Here is a 21851-nt window from a genome sequence, read left to right as displayed (position 1 = left end):
TGGCTCTGTGTACTTAACTCTAGCTAGGAGAAGGTGAATTGATTATCCAGTTTACATTAAAGTATAAATGAATGACAACAGCTTTTTTTATTATCTCTCAGGAGAATTTGGATATTAAGTAGATTCCTAGAGAGGTTATGCCTTAAAAGATGGTAATTTCCAGTGATAGAATTGAAAACGGTATGGACGAATTGTTGATAGATTTATTTATTTTTTCAAGCAGAGGACTCCTACTAGACTCCTCGGATCACCTTCTCCCGTGTAAAAGTTTTCAGTGGTCTCTCCTGGCCTGCAGAATATAAACCTTCTACTCTGTCATTTGTGGTACTCCCATGTCTGGCCCTAACTTACTTTTCCCACCTTAGTTCTTGCCATTCCCTTTCATGAACCCTTTTTTTTTTTTTAAGATTTTATTTATTTATTTGAAAGAGAGCACAAGTGGGGTGGGGGGGCAAAGGGAGAGGCAGGCTCCCTGCTGAGCAAGGAGGCTGATGCTGGGCTCCTTCCCAGGACCCTGGGATCATGACCTGAGCCCAAGGCAGATGCTTAACTGACTGAGCCCCCCAGGCGCCCCCCATGAACCCTTTCTATTAGCCAGTCCTCACTCTTTTATTTTTGCTCACTATGTCCTGCATTCTCATGTCTGTATCTTACTGATGCTCTTCCTTCTGCCTGGAATGCCTTGTTCCTCCCAAGTTTGTTAAAGATTTATTTAATATCGTTATTTTCTCGGCATTTTGTGAGGCATGAAGAACACCAAGATGAATAAAATATAGTTCTTATCTTTCAGGAGTTCATAGTCTATCATCCAATCACTACTCATTTATCAATATGTAGTATAACCATTTTAACTGCCCCCTCTTTTGTAGTTTCTTCTGTTAATTTCCGCAACTAGAAGTAATTCTCCTCACCTTGAAATCCTATAACTCTTTAATTATGCCTTTTTAATAAGTATGTATTAAAATTTGAATTTTGATATTTACACATATGTTAGATCCTTGAAGCCAGGTTAATTTTTATCTCTTTCAAAACTCCTCTAACTTGGGCAGATAGGCACATAGGGAGTATAAGAAGCATTGACTCCCAAATGATCAGTGATGCCACAGAATACAAATTACAGTTTCTCCTTACCACCAGCTCCCTTTTCTTTTTTTCTTATTTTATGGTTGCTTTTCACGCTTTCATTTCATATTTACCCAGCATTTACTACATGCTAGGCCTGGTAGAGCTTAAAAAATATATATAAGACGTGACCTTTTAATCTGTTAGGGGAGAAATGACAAACTGTATATACATTTATCTTTTTCCCAGAAGCAGCATGATGTGATGGAAAGAGCATGAGCTAGGTGGTCAGATTAGAGTTTAATTATTGCTCTCAAGAAATACTTCCATGTGTCTTCTGTGTGCTGGGCACCGTCTGGGCTCTGCAGGTACAGTGGTGACTAAGAGGGTTGAAGAGCTTGTGTAGTAGTGGAGGAGATAGACGTTCAAATAAGTTGGAAAATAAGTAAATAACAGTGTCAGGTAATAAGTGCCAGGAGGGAAAATAGAGGAAGATGGGAGGATAGAGAATGCCAGGAGCCAGTGTTCTTTGAAGGAATTTCAGAAAAGACAAGTGACATTTAAATGAATGACATCCGGGACGCCTGGGTGGCTGAGTCGGTTAAGTGTCTGCCTTCGGCTCAGGTCATGATCCCAGAGTCCTGGGATAGAGCCCCTGCTCGGCGGGGAGCCTGCTTCTCCCTCTGCCTGCCACTCCCCCTGCTTGTGCTCTCTCTTGTTCACTCTCTCTGTCAAATAAATAAACACTTTAAAAATAAATGAATGAATGACATCTGAAGGAAAAGAGGGAGCTAGCAATGTGAATATCAGAAGAAAGAGCATTCCAGCCAGAGGGAACAGCCAATGCAAAGACAGGAACTGGCCTGGCATGTACTGGGAAGAACAAAGAGGCCAGTGTGGCTGGAGGGCAGTGAGCAAGGGTAGACGCTAGGGATGTAGCAGAAAGTAGTCGGAGGGATAAGCAGGGGGCAGGTGGTGTAGGGCTTTATTTGCCATTGTGATGGTTTTCAAAGGAAGCCCTTTGGAGAGTTGAAAGCAAGGAAGTAAGAGCCGATAGACTTTTTAGAAGCTGGTTCTGGCCACTGGCAGAAGACGGATTGCCGAGGGGCACCAGATGGAAACAGCAGGCCCCGTTAGGAGACTGTTGAGTAGTTCAGGGAGAAGGCGACGGTGACTTAAGAGTGGAAACGGTAGAAGTGAGCTCAGAAGCGGTCAGGTTTGGGATGTATTTTGAAGGCTGAGCTGCCATGCCTTGTTAGTGAATCGTAAATGGGATGTGAGAGGAAGCACAGTATTGAGGATGACTCCTTTAGTGCTACCTCTTCCTGCACAGGTGTCCTTGGGCAAGCCACTTAACCTCTCTGAACCTCTCAGTTCTATCACGTAGAGGATGACAACCCTTCTCATATCTAGTCGTAACTTCTATTTGAGTGATGCTTTACAAGCTCATCGAATGCTGTTATGTGCACTGCATATACAATTTTATTAGATCTTTCAGCACACAAGGTTTTACGTAAGTTTTACAGTTACACATTTTTCTTTTCATGGACCCCAGATGTAGAAAGTTGAGTTGATCCTACTCAGTTGAGAACTGGTCATTTTCATGATTGATTCATTGCAAGGTTTTCTTGTTTTTTTACATTTTATTCTTCTTCAAGCCCTAATTTTCACCCCTATTTTCCACCTTATCCTCAATCCCTGCAGGCAAGTATGTTAAGTGTTGCTATTTGTCCGTGGATATATGTATATCCCTATAAAATACATAGCACTATCATGTGTGAGTTTAATTTCCCCCGGTAGGATTATGTTGCAGACAAATCTTCTGTTTCTCAGCATTAACTCAGTACTCTTCATACTGCTGTGTGTACATCCATTTCACTGCTTCTGACTGCAGCATAGAATTCCAAATTGTCTACAACATTTTACTTACCTGACCCTCTAGATAACTTCCAACTCCCTGCTATCACAACATAACTGAAAAACATACTTGTTTGGGTCCACTTATCATCTTATACAAGAATTTCTCTGAGATTGTGTCCAGGGTGGGATCGAGGCGGAAAGCAGATAACATAAAATTAATTCACTTCACCAAGTAATGCTAAGAACTCTCCAAAATGACTAGTCCCTTTGGTCTTCCCACCACGGTCCCTATTTCCACCACGTTATTACCAACCTTTGTTATTTTTTTTTAATTTTGCTAGTCTGATGACTATGAATAATATCTTTATTTTAATTTGTATTTCTCTGATTACTGATGAGTCTAAGTATCCCTGTATAGACTTACTAGCAATTCAATTAATTTTTTTTCCTTTCTATGAGTTTCTTGACTCACTTTTAAAAATTGGGTTTTGTTGTCTTTCTAGCATTGATTTGCACCAGTTCCTTGTATACTCTCTAGGTTTTAATTCTTTACTTAGACATTAGATGTCTTCTCTTAGTCTCTCACCCATTTGTTGACTTTTCTGTGGTGTTCTTTGTTGAACAGAAGGCCTTGATTTTAATTCAGAATTCATCAGTTTTTTACTTTATTGTTTGTGCCTTTTTTATTTTATTGTTTGTCCTTCCTTATCCCAAGATCACTAGGATGAATTCTACATTTTCTTCCATATTAGCTTTATAGTTTTACCCTTCACTTTTAGGTCTTTAATTCATTTGGATTCTACCTTTGTTTCAGGTGTTTTTCTCCAGGTAGCAAGCCAGTTTTCCTAATACCATTATCTAGTAACCCATTCTTGACTGATCCATCATATATCAATTGGTTTCATATATGTATAGCTTTCTCTCTGTCCCATAGGTTTTGTAATGTGTTTGTTTCCATTTGTCTCAGTTTTCTAATTTACCATGTGATTTTTTTCTTTGATCACTTGGTTGTTTAAAAGTGCATTGTTAATTTCCATAATTTTGTGAATTTTTCAGTTTTCCTTTTGTTGTAGATTTCTAACTTCATCCCATTGTGTTCAGAGAAGATACTTTGTAAGATAGCTATCTTTTTAAATCTACTGAGACTTTGATTTGTGGCCTAACATACAGTCTGTCCTGGAGCACTTGAGCAGAATGTGTACTCTGTTGTTGGGTAGCTAGTGTGTATATGTCTGTTATATCTAGTTAGTTTATTGTGTTAAGTGTTTGCTTAATTATCTTCAGTCTGATTGTTCTAGCCATTATCATGAATGGGGTATTAAAGTCTCCAACTATTATTGTAGAACTATTTTTTCTTTCAGTTCTGTCAGTTTTTGCTTCATATATTTTGATTGCCTGTAGTTAAGTGTGTAATTATCTATAATTGTTGTATCTGCTTGCTGTATTGAATCTTTTATTAGTATATAATGTCCTTCCTTGTCTCTTGTAACCATTTTTGATTTAAAGTCTACTTTGTCTGATATTAGTATAACCTCACCTGCTGTCTTTTGGTTACTGTTTGCATGGAATTTTTTTTTTTTCCTGTCTTTTCACTTTTAACTCATTTGTGTCTTTGGATCTTGAGTCTCTTGTAAGACAGCATATAGTTGGATCATGTGTTTTTATTCATTCTGCCAATCTCTGTCTTTTGATTGGATGGTTTTTTTAATCCATTTGCGTTTAAAGTAATTATTGTTAAGAAGGGACTTCTGTTACTGTGCTGTTTGTTTTCTCTATGCCTTATAGCTTTTTTGTCCCTTAATGTTCTGTTTTGTATGTAGTTGATTTTTTGTAGTGAAATGTTTAAATTCCTTTCTCATTTACCTTTATGTATATCCTATATCTGTTTTCTTTGTGATTACCATGGAGATTACACTTAACATCCTAAAGTTATACACTCTAGTTTGAATTTATACCAGTTTAACTTCAATAACATACAAAAAGTTTGCTCCTTTATAGCTCTGTCCCTACTGCTTTTCATTGTTAATGTCACAGAATTATATCTTAATACATTGTATGCCCCCAAACATAAACTAATAATTCTTGTAAATGCATTAGTCTCTTAAATTATGTAGTAAACAAAATTTGGAGTTATAAATAAAAGTTACAGTAATAATAGCTTTAATACTACTAATATTCTTTCTTTGAATATATTTGTTAAATCATGTAGAAAACAAAAAGTAGGGCGCCTGGGTGGCTCAGTTGGTTAAGCAACTGCCTTCGGCTCAGGTCATGATCTTGGAGTCCCGGGATCGAGTCCCTCATCGGGCTCCCTGCTTGGCAGGGAGTCTGCTTCTCCCTCTGACCCTCCTCCCTCTCATGCTCTCTGTCTCTCATTCTCTCTCACTCTCAAATAAATAAATAAAATCTTTTTTTTTTAAAGATTAAGTGTGTTAATCTTATTTATCTGAGAGAGAGAATGGGAGACAGAGAGCATGAGAGGGAGGAGGGTCAGAGGGAGAAGCAGACTCCCTGCCAAGCAGGGAGCCCGATGAGGGACTCGATCCCGGGACTCCAAGATCATGACCTGAGCCGAAGGCAGTTGCTTAACCAACTGAGCCACCCAGGCACCCCAATAAATAAAATCTTAAAAAAAAAAAAAAAAAAAAAAAAAAAAAGTACAGTTACAAACCATTGTTACAATAATATTAGCTTTTATAACCACCCATGTATTTACCTTTCTTGAGATCTTTATTTCTTAACATAGCTTCAAATTACTGCCTAGTGTCTTTTCATTTAACCTTGTAGAACTCCCTTGAGCATTTCTTGTAGGGCAGCTTTAGTGGTCATAAGTCCCTCGACTTTTGTTTATCTAGGAATGTCTTAATTTTTCCCTTACTTTTGAAGGACACTTTTGCTGGATATAGGATTCTTAGTTGACAGCTTTTTCTTTTAGCACTTTGAATATATCAGCTCACTGTTTTCTGGCCTCCAAAGTTTCTGATGTGAAATCTGTTCATCATTTTATTGTGGTTTCCTTGTTGTATGTTACAATTCGCTTCCCTCTTGCTGCTTTCAAGATTATCTCTTTGTCTTTTGAAAGGTTGATTAAAATATGTTTTGGTGTGGTTCTCTGAGTTTATCTTACCTGGAGTTTGTTGAGCTTCTTGGATGTTTATATTCATGTCTTTCATCAAATTGGGGAATTTTTCCACCATTATGTCTTCAGATAATTCTCTCTGTCCCTTTTTCTTCTCTTTCTGGGACTCTTGCAATGTGTATGTTGGTTCTCTTGTTGGTATCCTATAGGTCCTTAGGTTCTATTCACTTTTTTTCAATCTTTTCTCTTTCTGTTCCTCAGACCCAATAATTTCCATTTTATCTTCAAGTTCACTGATTTTTCTTCTGCCTGCTCTCTTCTGCCTGCTCACATCTGCCTTTGAATCCCTCTAGTGAATTTTTCATTTCAGTTATTGCACTTTTCAGCCCCAGCATTTTTTGTTTGTTTGTTTCTTTGAGGTTTTCTCTCTTTATTGATATTTCCATTGTGTTCACACATTACATTCTTGACTTTCTCCACATCTTCCTTTAGTTCTTTGAGCATCTTTAAGACCATTGTTTTAAAATCATTGTTGAGTATATCTGCCATCAGGTCTTTTTCAGGGAAAGCTTCTGTTGATGTATTTTTTTCCTTTGAATGGCCCATACTTTCCTGTTTGTTTGTATGCCTTGTGATTTGTTGTTGTTGAACACTGGACATTTGATCTAATAACGTGGTGACTGATTCTGGAAATCAGATGCTTCCCCTTCCCCAGGGTTTGCTTTTTTAGTTTTTTTGGTGTGTTTTTTTTTTTTTAATAATTGTTATTTGCTTATTATAATAATTATTATTGTTGTTATTGTTGTAAGTTTTCTGTATGCCGGGGATCAGCCTGAAGTGTAAATTTAAGGTCATATAATAGCTCTTTTCTGAGCTTTTCCCTGGGCATTTGCAGTCCTAATTTTCCTCATATATGTAATTGTTCTGAATGTCCTAGTCTCTAATGTCTGTCTCCTGAAAGGAGAAAAGTGAAAAATGAAATGAGGATAGGGAGGGGTAAGGGGACTGGCCTTTCAATTCCCTGGATATCACTTGTGGGGGAGGGGCTTGCAACAATGGCTGCTGGCCTTCACACTTCTGTGATCAGAAGCAGCAGTCTGTGATCAGAGCACAGATCCCTAATATTTGGAAGACAGGATCTTTTTTCTGATACTTGGAGGACAGTGTCTTTGCCCAACTTGGGCTGTGCGTAAGCTGCTCCAGGAACATGTGCATAGCTGCCCGTCACATGGCTAGGATATGTAGCTGCTATTTTGCTAAGAGCTGAATTTATCCAAAATTTATCATTCAAGTCTTCCCCCTGGAAGTTACAAGCCTTAATAGACTCTAGAGTTACAAAATTATCACATTAAACAGATCATGCCAGTGAAATTGTTGTCTAGGTGGGGAGAAAGATTCCTGGTGCTTCCTACTCCACCATCTTCCAAGATCCTTTCCTTTATTGAGTTTTGAGCGTTTTTTTAAAAACATATATTCTAGATACAAGTCTTTTATTAAATAAGATTTGCAAATATTTTCTCTCAGTCTGTGGTTTGTCTTTTCATTCTCTTTAACAGTATCTTTCAAAGAGCAAATGATTTAAATTTTGAAGAAGCCCAGTTTATCAGTTCTTTTATAGATTGAGGTTGTGGTGTCTTATCTCAGAAAGCTTTGCCTAACCCAAGGTCACAAGGATTTTTACTCATGTTTTCTTCCGGGGGTTTTATAGCTCTAGGTTTTATCTTCAGATGTATGATCCATTTTGAGTTACTTTTTATATATGGTTTATGGTATACATATATGTGTGTATATTGTATATGGATATCTGATTGTTGTGCCCCTTCTTCAATGAATTGTCTTTGCACCTTTGTCCATATATAAGTAGAACTATTTCTAGACTCTCTTTTCTGTCCCAGTGATCTGTTTATCTTGGTGCTGTTACATTACCACAGTCTTAATTACAGTAGCTTTTTAAAAAAGATTTGTTTATTTATTTTAGAGAAAGAGAGAGAGCATGTGAGTGCAGGATGGTGGTGGGGGGACAGGTAGAGGGAGAGGGAGAGAAGCAGACTCCCTGCTGAGCACAGAGCCTGACTTGGGGTTTGATTTCACAAACCTGAGATCATGACCTAAGCTGAAATTAAGAGTCAGGTGCTTAACTAACTGAGCCACCAGGTACCCCTACAGTAGCTTCATATTAAGTTGAAATTATGTAGTGTTAGCTATGCAGGTTTGTTCTTATTAAAAGTTGTTCTGTTGGGGCACCTGGGTGGCTCAGTCGGTTAAGCGACTGCCTTTGGCTCAGGTCATGATCCCAGGGTCTTGAGATCGAGCCCCGCATCGGGCTGTCTGCTCGGCGGGAAGCCTGCTTCTCCCTCTCCCACTCCCCCTGCTTGTGTTCCCTCTCTCGCTTGTGTCTCTCTCTGTCAAATAAATAAATAAAATCTTTAAAAAAAAAAAAAAGTTCTGTCTACTTAAGGTCATTTGCATTTCCATATGAATTTTAGAATCAGCTTGTTAATTTCTAAAAAAAAAAAAAAAGCCTGTGTGATTTTGATTGGAATTGTGTTGAATCTGTTGATAAATGAATTTGGTGAGAGTTGACATCTGATATCTTAATATTAAATCTTCTGTCCCATGAACAAAGTATATCTCTCCATTCATTTTATTTAGGTCTTTAGTTTCTTTCAACAATGTGTTATAGTTTTCACTTACAGATCTGAGACATCTTTTGCAGGTTTCCCCCATTTATTACACATTTTTGGATGCTCTTTTCAAATGGTATTTTTAAAATTTCAATTCCTAATTACTTTTGTATTAGTCATGTTTTTTACGTTCTATATTTTTGATACATTGATGTCTTCAGGCCTTGCAGACCTGGAGAGGGACTGCCTCCTCTCAGGGTTAGCTATTTACTAGAAAGAGCGGGGAAACTTGCCTGCAAGCACACCTTTGATATGCACATCAGCCGATCTTAAGTCCATACGCTTATCTGCTTCCTCTCCTCAGGCTTCTGCAGTCAGGACTACTCTTCTCCTCTCCTAAATTATTCCAGGGCCAGGTACAGACAACTAGGGATCACCTGTATAACCCAGAGCCTGACAAAATTATTCAAACAATCTAATCCTAAACTTGCTCAGCTCACCTACCCTGCCTTTCCCATTCCTTTCTATGAAACGTCACAGTAAAAATTCTGGCCCATGCTTTCCTCTTGCACTGTCTGCCTCCTGACTGACCTGATCCTTCCCCATGTGGCCCTGTATGACATAGTGTGCACCCCCCTTTGAGAACAGTGAGTCACAAACTGTCTTTTCAATGACAGTCATCTCCTGATCTATCAGCCTTACCATCCTGAATAAAAACCAAGTCCTGAGTATTTTAAACAATTGTTGCAATAGTATATAGACTACTATTGATTTTTGTGTATTGAATTTATATCCATCAGCCTTACTAACCTCACTTTTTAATTCTAATAGTTTTTTTGTATTTTTCATTAGCTTTTCTAAATAGGCAATCATGTCATCTGCCACTAGAGACAGTTTTATTTCTTCTTTTCCAATCTGGATGCCATTTATTCTTGACTCATTGCACTGGCTATTAACTGTCAGTACAGTGATGAATAGAAGGGGTGAAAGCAGACATCTCTGTTATTCCTAATATTAGTGAAAAAGTATTTAGTCTTTCACCATTAAGTCTGCGATTAGTGGTAGGTGTGTTTTGTTGGTTTTGGTTTTGCTTTCTTTTGGTAAATGCTGTTATCAGGTTGAAGATGTTTCCTTCTGTTCCTGGTTTGCTGAGAGTGGGGTTTTCTTTGTTTTTGTTTTTTAAGATCAGGAATAGATGTTGAATTTTGCCAAATGTTTTTTCTGTATCTATTGCAATGAACATATATATGGTTTTACTTTTTCAGTTTGGCAATATGATGAATTGCTTTGATTTTCAAATGATAAACCCCAACTGTCCATGATATATTATCCTTTTTATAAATTGTTGGATTTAATTTGCTAATATTTTGTTTAGAAATTTTGCACCTGGGTTCATGAGGGATATTGGTCTATAGTTTTCTTATCATGTCTTTGGTTTTTGTATTAGGGTGATGCTGGCCCCATGGAATGAGTTGATAAATGCCTCTTCTTCAGCTTTCTGGAAGGGTTTGTCTTGAATTGATAGTATATTTTCCTTAAATGTTTAATGGAATTCATCAGTGAAGCCACGTAGGCCTGGAGGGTTTTTTGGTGGGGAAGATTTTCATGAAAATTTCAGTTTATTTAATAGCTATAGAACTAATTATGTTCTTCTTGAGTTTGTGTCTTCTGAGGAATTAGTCCATATCAATTTATCCTGTGGAATTTATTGGCATAAAGTTATTCGTAGTATTTCCTTTTTTTTTTTTTTTTAAGATTTTATTTATTTATTTGACAGAGAGACACAGTGAGAGAGGGAACACAAGCAGGGGGAGTGGGAGAGAGAGAAGCAGGCTTCCCGCCTAGCAGCGAGCCCAATGCAGGGCTCGATCCCAGGACCCTGGGATCATGACCTGAGCCGAAGTCAGATGCTTAACGACTGAGCCACCCAGGTGCCCCTCCTTATTTTTTTAATGCCATACAATCTGTAGTGATTCTCATTTCCCTCATTTCTGATATTGGTAAATTGAGACTGACTTTCTTTTTTCCTGATCACTTTGGCTAGTGCTTTATTGCTTTTATTATTTTCAAGCAATCATCATTGCTTTTATTATTCCCTATAATTTCCTTTTTTCTATTTCATTGATTTTGGTTCTGATCTTTATTTAATTTCTTCTGCTTTGAATTTGACTTGCTCTTCTTTTTTCAGCATAGTGGAATCTGAAGTCACTAATATGAAACTTTCTTTTCTAATATAGATGCTCTCCTCAGACTATAAGCCCCCCTCCAGATTCCCCCTCCTGTAGCCTAGAAATTCTCAAAACCATAAACTGGGGTAATTGTAAGATTCACCTGTTTCCCATCTCCCAGAGATCTCTGTTCTTTGTTGCTTGACGTCCAGTGTCTTGAAAACAGTTCTTTTTTATATTTTGTCCAGTTAATTTTGGTTGTTTCAGGTGGGAGGGTAAATATGGTCCCTGTTGTTCTACCTTTGCCAGAAGTAGAAGTGCCAAGAGTGTGAGTTTTCTGAATAAATTTTATAAGAGACATTCCAATGTGTTGATAGGTTGTGGATGTCTGGTAGAATTATCTTTATTAGGATTTGACCCATGCTGATAATGTTTGCCTGTCCAAATTAACAATGCAGTGATGTGAGGCATAGGGATGCTTAACTCAATTTGAGATGGAGCTCAGGAAGAATAGCTGTAGGAGTTGTCTTTCTAAACTGGGCAAAATGTAAGTAAAATGAATAGCATTTGGTCAATCTAAGAATTCCTAGTTTAGGGAATACTCAGAAGTATTAATGGAAAAGAAAGGAGCCAACCAGTGGCAAAGCAAAAGAAAACTCAGAGCTGTCAGCAAGTGTAGACAAAGCAACAGTAATAAAAGGAAGACAAAAATTCCAATTAAGGTAAAATTACATTTGTACAAAATTTACCAATACAAAACTTTTTTATGAGTAGATATGGCATTTATTTAGAATAGATATTGTAAGTTCATAGTTTTTAAAGACTGAAAAAGAGATATTTATATTTAAAATCAACTACTACAAGCTTAGAAGTTAAGTAAAATCTGAAATGAAGTATTTTCCTATGCTATATGAACACTTAACACATTAATTACAGATTTTTTTTTCTCTATGAAGTAAGGCCCCAAATAATCTTCATTAAAAGAGTTGGCCTAGTACGAATTACTTTATGAATTTGAAAATTTTTAAGTATATGTATTTAATGTAATTTATGGCTCACATTTTAATAACACAGTCTTGACTCTTCCTTAATTAGACTAATTGGGGAGAAGAAAGTTGAATATAGATGGTAATTACAATTACATTCTTTTTTTATTGAAAAAAAAAGATTTATCTATTTTTATTATTATTTGGAAATAATCATATGTTTAAAGATAGAAATATATATGTTCCTAAGCATAATTTGTAATTTTTTACAGGTTTGTAGGACCACTGGGTACCATCATCATAAAATGTAAAGATTTTCGAATAATTCAGTTGGATATTCCTGGAATGGAAGAATGTTTGAATATAGCCAGTTCCATTGAGGTAAATATTTCAGAAGCAAAATCTGATGAAAATAAATAGTAATAAGGAAGAACCTTATATTCTGACTCAGTATAGCTCATATGCTTTTTTAGTAGATAGTTGGTCATGTTCTGTGACTCACATATTGAAAATTGACAGGAAAAGCCTCACCCTGATGCATTGTTACAGGAATGTAATAGGATTTTATTGACTTATAACAGTTTTTAGTGTTACTTATTCCTCCAGCCTCACTTGTTGTAGCATTTGACAGGATTTCCTTCTCTTTTAAGACTCAATAATAGTCCATTGTATGTATATATGGTAAGGCTTTTCTAAAAAGTTATTTCTTTTATAAAAGTAAGCAATTATCACCAATAATTATAGTCTTTTGTTTGTCTTTAGTAAGCCTGAATTTTCCATACATCAGGTTTGCTTAAGACAGGGTGTGTTTGTTTTATATTTGTATCAACAATATTGAGTATCTGCTTAGATTCCAAATAATAGACATTTTACTTGGATAATTTAATATTTAAATGGAGGAGCTCACACCATTTTCTTCCCCATTCAAACCAACTATTTTGGTTTACACTCAAATTTTAAATTGCATTGTTTTAAATCATTGCCACTAAATTATAGCAATTAACTTTATGTTTATAGTATTTTCTAGATAATTATAGATACATTGATTTTTTTTTTCCTTTGGTCTTTGACTAATCTGGTCTTTGTATCCAAAACAAATGCTATTGACTTAACTATTAAAAGGAGGCAGAAAGGTTTAAAAATCTGTCATTAGGATCTTGTTTGGTTTTTAAACAAGAATAGAGAAATAAAACAACTGTTGTGCTGAGAAAAATGGCATGGAACTGGTTTACTTTCTGCCTTTGCTAAGTTTTACTTAGAGGAAATGAGAAGATGAGCTGACTACATATCTTGTCATTTGGAAGTGATGTAGTAACGTTGATTTGGCCAAATTTGTTAACATGGGTAAGAAACGCACTGTGGTTTCTAGGCTGTTAAATTGAAACACTGTCCTGCTGTTTGGGCAGTGGAATGCTACTGACCCATTTCATTTGAGCATGTTTTTGGTTTTTTTTTTTTTCAGTTGTGGGTTTGGATTTTCACTGACCAGTCTACATGTTTCTTCTTATCCCTTTTATAACTTACGAGATAGCTGGTTGGTGGGTGTTATATAAGTTGCATACGGTAAAGGATAACGGTAAAGGAAATATAGGGCAAAGCCTGTTACCCACTTTCTGGTTGCATTTATTTAGCTTCATTAACATCTGACACTAATCAGTTGTTTAATTGGCTGTATATAGTACCTAAAGTACTTTAGAAACTGAATATATAGGGGCGCCTGGGTGGCTCAGTCGTTAAGCGTCTGCCTTCGGCTCAGGTCATGATCCCAGGGTCCTGGGATCGAGTCCCGCATCGGGCTCCCTGCTTGGCGGGAAGCCTGCTTCTCCCTCTCCCACTCCCCCTGCTTGTGTTCCCTCTCTCGCTGTGTCTCTCTCTGTCAAATAAATAAATAAAATCTTTAAAAAAAAAATAAAGAAACTGAATATATAGAAACCCTGAGCTCAGGAAGTGAATGTTCTATTGATTGTTTTACAATATAGTAAATATACATCGTGAACCTGGTCTCTTGCCTTTTCCTGGTATCCAATTCCTTCCCCACCTCCTGTATACATCTTGACGTGACTTGGGAGTAATAAGTCAATTTCTTATATAAAACAGTTGAGCTATTCTTTCTAATCAAGAATCCATATACCCTAATATAATCTGCTGCCACAAATAGAATCCTGTTGGAAGAATAACTGGCAATTGCTCAGTTTTCTAAAATGTAGCAGGAAGTCTGATGAAGCTTCTATGTAGTTTCCACTGTCTTTTGGAATTGAAATGTTTTCAGTTCTTTCAGCATTAATGTGTTTAAAGGAAAAGTCCTGTCTCTGGTGACATAGTATGTGATCACAAGTCAGAATATGAATGCTTAGTACCTGCTAAAGTGCCTGCTACTTGCATTTAAAATTGTGGTTGTGGGCGCCTGGGTGGCTCAGTTGCTTTCTAACCAAAACCCGTTTGTTTTCTGATTCCCAGAAATATTTGGACCTTTATATTAGGCTTTGTAAAGTGGTGTCAATTGAGTTAATTTTTCTTCTAGAATAGGCGTGCACACTTTTTTTGTCCTTTTGTTCATTCAGCAAGTGTTAACTGAGTGTATGCTATGTGCCAGGTACCTTGTTAGATGCTAAAAGCATGGAAATTAGCTTCAGTAAGCTATAATTGTATCTAGTGGTAAATACAATGTGAGAAAAATATATTGGGTGTGCATCATTATTAGACCGTATTTGTTTAATACCAATTTGGCAGTTAGAAAGTGTTTCAAATTGCAGTATGTTCCTTTATCTTTCTTTTGTTTCCTTTTTTATGCCCTAGGCATTGTCTACCCTGGACTCTATCACTCTGATGTACCCTTTCTTTTACCGGCCCATGTTTGAAGTGATAGAAGATGGCTGGCATTCTTTCCTTCCTGAGCAAGAGTTTGAACTCTACTCTTCAGCTGTGAGTAATGTTTGAGACAACTATGTGTAACAAGAAATAATCTAATACCTTACTTGTGAAATGATCCCTTCCTTTTGATGACTAATAAAGTGTTGTTGGCTTACCCATGCCTAAAAGAGATTTTGTTAGCGGTTAGTACTGCAGCTTCTGCCATTCAGGGATTTGCACAGTTTGTTTTCAATGCTCAGCTCAAGGGATTTTTCTTCTAGTGGATTTCAGATGTAACTTTTTTCTTCAGTGTATTCCAGATGTTACTTTTTTTAATTTTGAAAATGACATTGGTAAAACATTAAGATCTTCATAAAGATAGTCCTGACATGTTTTGAGTTCATTGTTGATTGTTTTAAAAGCGTCTCCATAGAAACAACTTTGTATGTAGTAATTAGGTTCTGAGCCATCCCAAAAAAGTCTGTTGAACCCACTGTGTGCTTAAGATAGCATTAGAGAAACATAGACCATATTTGTTTCTGTGGGATAATTTTTGTGTTTTTATAATTTGGGTTATTAAGACCAGGTCACTAGAACCAGATTTTCTTATTCTTCTCAATTTTACTTCTTTCTTCTTCCATCACACCTATGTAAATGGGCCCTGGTTTTGGGGGGGAGGGGGTGTCAAGAAATAGGGAGCAGAGTCTATGTAATTTAAAGAATAAAGATGTCCATGTCAGCGAAGTGATAAAGGAACAGGAAGTTCACATTCTTATTGTATGGGGCATTTTTATATAGTTCATGGATAACTACCTGTATTTACACTTAAGTTTAGTGTTTTTATTGCGTTAAAAACTGCATAGTAAACATTCTTAAATGCATGATACTTTATGCAGTTAAGTACTGTTATCGGTACTATTATCAGCTACCACCAACGGTTACCTTAGAAGAATTATTTCCTAGGTGGAAAATGGCAGTCACGTGGTGATCAGGAAGGGAGATGTCTGGATGATTTGTTTGGGTACCCAAAACTGTCTGTATAAATGACCTGCCCATGATTTATCTTGGAGTTAGGTGCCATAAGCGAACCAGTCTAAGTCTGCATTCTACAGGTCAACCAATCAGTCTCCTATTCTGTGCAGAAATCCCCTATGCTAAAAACATCCATGATGTGGTCGTTTAGCCTCTGCTTGAAATCTTAGGGTGGGAGAATTTGCAAAAGCACAATGGTGTCCCATTTGGGGACAGCTCTAATTCTGAGCTGACCTCTGTTTCCCTGTACATAGAGCCAATATTTCTGATGTTACCTTGTGTTATTCAACTTATCTTATTCCTCTACCATGAACTCTTCTTCAAATTAGGAACTCTTATGTCCCCATTAAGTTTTCTTTTCTGCAGATTAAATATCAGTATTTACTTCAACTTTTTCCAACAACTGTGACCTCAGGGCCGCACACTCTCCTGGTTGCTCTTCCCAGCAAGGCCTTCAGTTTGTCATTTATTCTCTTAAAATATGGCTATGCCCATACCACTTGGCATAGATTGGAACTATTACTGAGACTTTAAGGCAGCTTAAAGGTGCATTAGCTTTTTTGAGCATTAAGTTACTAATGAAATAAACTAAAATTTATACATCTTCTCATATGTGTTACTAAGGGATCTGCCCTATGTTTTTGTTATTGTATTTACTTACTAATTTTTATTTAGATTCAATACTTTTCCTAGTAGGCATTTTCTTTTTGGTTTAGCTAATTATTTAAGCAATTTGTATATTTGAAGTTCTGGTATTTTCCTGCAAATTTTGTGATCCACAGATGTAATGAGAAATCTTTAATGCCTTGTTTGAGGTATTTAGGTACTATTACTAGATGATGGAAATTTAAGATGAGCAAAGCATGGTTCCTTCCTTCCATTTGTTCAAAGTCTAACAGTTATTTAAGTAATCAAGTACAGTGAAATAAGTGCTGACGAAAGTATCCACAAGGCACAGGGAAAATGACATTATTAGATTTGTGTTATAGAAAATCAATTCTGATGCAAAATGCTAAGAAACTCCTTGAAGAAGCTACTGGAATAATATAAAGAAGATGGTTGGATATAGTGCAGAAAGATTCATAAAGTAGAATTAAAAGGCATTGGTGACCCACTCACTGGATGTGAAAGGTAAAACAGACAATGGTATCTAAGATATACCATTGAGATGGGAAAAACAGAAAGAGAAAGGTGTTTAAAGGGAATGAGTTAAGTTCAGTTTGGGTGATGGCAATTCAAAGGGCCTGTATGGTACATGTCATTGAATATCTACAAGAGATAGTCTAGAGCTTATTTGAGAGGTCTGTGTTAAAAATGAAAAACTGAGGGTAATCAGCACATACACTGTGGAAACCATGAGGAGAGACCGAGATTGCCTAAGGAAAGCATCTGAAGTAAAAAGGATGCCAAGGATTGAACCGTTTAAGAGGTGAATGGAGGAAAAATCCAAGGGAAGAGTGAGTTTCAAGTAGGAGGGAGTCAACAGTGTGCAAAACTTCTTATTCATTGTTGTCTCTTTCCTGGGCTAGAATGTAAGCTGCTAGGTATAAACTTTACAAGGGCGGGAACCATGTCATTCTTGTTTCCTACTGTATTGCTAACACATGATAGGCAAACGGTAAATATTTGTTGAGTAAATGAATGTAGGTGTGTATTTACTCAGGACAGGGCAAAAGGGTAGTAAGGCCTTTTATATCATTAGAAATCCTCTGCCAGGTTACACCTCTGTCACTTAATCAGTATTCTTTGAGTAAGGTGTTTTGTTTTTTTACCATCTGAAAAACTTTATAATAGCCAGTCCCCACTTCATTATTATGTCCAAAAGAGATGTGTGGTATTGAGAGGACAGTACTAAAACTAGCTATCAAGATATCTTGTGTTGCATCCCTGATATGTTATTGGCTGCTTGACTTTTTGGGACTCAGTTTCCATGTCTACAAAATGAAAGTGTTGAACAAAACTGATCTTTAAAGTTTCTCCTACTTTAAGCATGCTTTTATTCTAGGATATCATGAAAGATTATTTTAGGTACTTTGTTGAAATAGTCATACACAATATATCTGTACTCCCTCAATCTACTACTTTTGAAATTATATATAAAAAAGGTGATAAGGTTCTGCTTATGATTGAGTAGCTCCTATCTGAGAAGATCTCCTGCAGAGATTAGTGACAAACTATAAATAAAACACAAAAAAACTACCACCTGAAAGCCCTGGTAATTGAACAGAAAGCAGCATATTTGGGAGGGGGTCAAAGTGTAGAGAAAATGAATGGCAGAATGAAATTCCTATTTGGGGGGCTTTGTCCTGAGGTCATCATAGTTGTGGCATTGATAATGTGGAAACGCTAACATTCCAACTGAAAGCTCACTTTCTGTCTGGTGGGAGGAACCAGGTGAAAGTCTTGGGGCAACCAGAGAGCTAGAGAAGGGGAACCTTGATTTTGTGGTATACAACCTTGAACCTCTAGCTGATCATGAGTGGTGCTTGCATGAAGCAGACTGAGATCAGTCAGAATCAAGAGCTGAGCTGTGTTGCACCACAGGTGTTAACAGAGTTTGCAATTTAAATCTAACAAAGTTAATTGCCTACTAAAACAAAAAACATTAACTCTCTTCAGAGGAGTATAATGGAATGCAGAGCTTCCACAGCATAACATTTGCAATGTCCAGGATACAGTCTAAAATTGAGCTAAGATATTGTGACCCATTCTGAAGGAAAAAGTTGGCAAGTACCAACCCCAGGGTGACTCAGATGTTTAAATTATCACACAAGGATTTTTTTTTTTTAATATTTATTTGAGATAGCATGTGCAAGGGAGTGTGGGGCGGGGCTGGGCAGGGGGAGCAGAGTGAAAGGGAGAAGCAGAAGCAGACTCCCCACTGAGCAGGGAGCCTGACATCAGGGCTCAAACCCAGGACCCTAGGATCATGACCTGAGCCAAAGGCAGATGCCCAACCAACTGAGCCACCCAGGCACCCATCACACAAGGACTTTAACCAAAGAAAAGATAGGAAATACCAACAGAGAAATAGAAAATACAGAAAGAACCAAATGGAACTCTTAGAACTTTTTGAAAATTATATCTGAAATTAAAAATTCACTGGAGGAGTTAAAAAGCAGAAGAGGTGACAGAAAACAGAACCAATGAACTTGAAATTAGAGCAATAGAAATTATTTTGTAGAAAGAAGGGGGAGGGGATAAGTTATAGTAAAATAAGCAGAGCCTCAGGGACCTGTGGAACATATCAGAATGTCTAGCATATGTGTAATTGGAGAACCAGAAGGAGAGACTAGAGAGAATAAGGTAGAAAATATATTTTAAAAAATAATGTTCAAAAACTTTCCAAATTTGAGGAATGATACAAATTCAAAAAGTTCAGCAAGCCCCAGACAGGATAAATGAGAAGAAAACACTGCATAGGCACGTGGTAGTTAAATTGTCAAAGAGCAACAGTGAAGAGATCTTGAAAGCTGCCAGGTAAAAACCAAACATTACATACACAGAGACAACAGTCAAATGAGTGTGGACTGTTCATCAGAAATCCTGGCAACCAGAAGAGAAAACTATAAAGTGCTGAAAGGAACAAAACTTGCCAACCTTGAGTTTTGTATGTGGTGAAAATATCTTTCAAGAAGGAAGGTGAAACAACATTTTCAGATAAAAGGAAACTAAGAATTTATTGCCAAGAGACCTTTACTATAAGAAATGTTAAAGGAAGTTTTTCAGACTGAAGGGAAATAATAGCAGAGGGAAACTTGAATATTTAGAATTATTGAAGAATATTGGAAATGCTAAATACCTAGGTAAATATAACAGGCTATTTTTTTTTCCTTTTTAATGTCTTTAAAATATACATGACTATTTAGACTACAGCATTGCCTTTGTGGTGTTTATAGTGTATTTAGACATATTAAATATGGAAACTATAATGTTAAAGGTGATTGGGTGTGGGGTGGCTGAATGGATAAATATACTTGTACAGTTATATTCTTTGTTGAGAGAATCTGTCTTGTGCATTGTGGGATATTTGGCAGCATCTTTCACACCACTAGATGCCAGTAGAATTCTCCTCCCCCCAACCTGTGGTTGTCTCTACACATTGCCAGATGTTACCTCTATGCAAAATCATCCCTGGTTGAGAACCACTATCCTAGAGCAATCCTTTTTTTAAAAATGGGAAGAGGTATAAATTAAAAGTTAATATGTACATTAAAATGCAATTCTAAAAAGTATTTAAATCTGACAGAAGGTGGGAAAGAAAAAATAGGAATAAAAACTGAAGGGATAAACAGAAAATAAATGTTAAACTCTATTTCAGCAGTATCAACAACTATTTTAGTATCAATGAGCTAAAGACTCCTATTGAAAGACAAAGATCGTCAGACTGACATAAAGAAAAAAAGAAGGCAAGATCCAAATACAAGCTGTGTACAAGAGATGCATTTTGAATATGAAGACATAGATTGAAAAATAAATAAATAAATGGGAAAATATGCGGTGGATAAAAAAACAGAAGTAGCTGCATTAATTAAGGAGTTAAAAAAAAAAGATTTCAAGACAAAATATCATCAAATAAAAAGGGTCATTCCATAATAATAAAATTTTTAGGAAGATATAACTATATATATATGTGCCTAATAATAAAAATTGATAGAAGTTAGGAAGAAATAAGTAATTCTTGATCATGGTATGAGATTGTTAACACAGCAATTAATAGAACAACTAGGCTAAAAACAACAACTAGACAACAACAAAACAAGACATGGAAGATTTGAACAACACTGATATTTGTAGAATGCTAGTCACAACTTCTGTATAAGATATAGTACTCAAGAGCACATGGTATGTTCCCCAGGAGAGACTGAATGCAGGGCTATTAAATAAATTTCAATATTAAAAAGATTGAAAGCATACAAAGTATAATCTCTAGGTCCAAAGAAGTTAAATTAGAAATCAGTAAACTAAGGTAATTAGTTTTTTTAGTAGAATATCCTAAATTAAACAAAATACTTGTAAATAATCTGGGAGTCAAAAATGAAATCATAAAGGAGATGAGAAAATAGTTTGAACTGAATGATAATAAAAATGCATCATCAAAATATGTGGGATACAGCTAAAGCAGTGTTTAAAGAGAAACCTACAGCTTTAGAATGCTTAGATTAAAAAAGGAGAAAAGGTCCAAAATCACCAACTTAAGCTATGAAAAAAAGAACAAAGTAACTGGAAAGAATGAAATAATAAAAATAAGAGTAGAAATCAATAAAATACTTACAACTCATAAGCAAGGTTGTTCGATATAAATATACCAAAACTAATTGTATTGGCAACAAGGAGTCTGAAAATGAATAAAATACTTGGGAATAAATTTAACAAAAGAAGTGCAGATTCTGTGCACTGGAAAACACAAAACATTGCAGAGAGAAGTTAAAGATATCTAAATAAATGAGAGATATACCATGTTCATGGATTAGAAGACGGTATGGTTAAGATCAGTAGTGGGCTGGGCGCCTGGGTGGCTCAGTTGGTTAAGCAACTGCCTTCGGCTCAGGTCATGATCCTGGAGTCCCGGGATCGAGTCCCACATCAGGCTCCCTGCTGAGCAGGGAGTCTGCTTCTCCCTCTGACCCTCCCCCCTCTCATGTGCTCTCTCTCATTCTCTCTCTCAAGTAAATAAATAAAATCTTTAAAAAAAAAAAAAGATCAGTAGTGGGCTGACTTATGTAGTGGACAACAAAGTAAATATTTTAGGCTTTGTGAGTCATGCAGTCTCTGTTACAACTGTACCACTCTGCTGTTGTAGCATGAAAACAGCAATAGATAACACATCAATGAATTGGTAGTACTATGTTCCAGTAAAACTTTATTTATAAAAATGGGCAGTAGGCTGGATTTGGCTTGCAGATTATTGTTTGCTGACCTCTCATTAAGATGACAATTGTCTCTGGAGTGCCTGTGTGGCTCAGTCAGTTAAGCGTCTGCCTTCGGCTCAGGTCATGATACCTGGGGTCCTGGGATCAAGCCCCATGTTGCACTCTGCTCAGCGGGGAGCCTGCTTCTCCCTCTTCCTCTGCCGCTCCCCTCTCCCCCGCTTGTGCTCTCTCTCTCTCTCTCTTTCAAATAAATAAATGAAATTTTTTTAAAAAGATGACAGTTGTCTCCAAATTGATTTATAGGTTCAATGCAGATC

At 36.6% G+C, this 21851-nt stretch overlaps 1 protein-coding gene across 3 annotated transcripts in view; it reads left to right on the top strand.

Moving 5' to 3' along the window:
- Positions 1 to 21851, top strand: part of MTMR9 (myotubularin related protein 9) — a 94393-nt gene that overhangs the window by 40521 nt on the left and 32021 nt on the right. For all 3 annotated transcript variants that reach the window (XM_045880106.3, XM_064585314.1, XM_054508681.2), the window contains 2 exons: positions 12052 to 12160; positions 14576 to 14701. In XM_045880106.3, coding sequence (XP_045736062.1) covers positions 12125 to 12160; positions 14576 to 14701 — 162 coding nt within the window. In that variant the 5' untranslated portion in view covers positions 12052 to 12124. The remainder of the gene's footprint in view (positions 1 to 12051; positions 12161 to 14575; positions 14702 to 21851) is intronic.

Source organism: Mirounga angustirostris, unplaced genomic scaffold (assembly GCF_029215605.1).
Source record: "Mirounga angustirostris isolate CCGP_5_RB_7025 unplaced genomic scaffold, mMirAng1.0.hap1 SCAF_2, whole genome shotgun sequence".
Taxonomy (NCBI): Eukaryota; Metazoa; Chordata; class Mammalia; order Carnivora; family Phocidae; genus Mirounga; species Mirounga angustirostris.
This window is presented reverse-complemented; position numbering and strand designations above follow the sequence as displayed.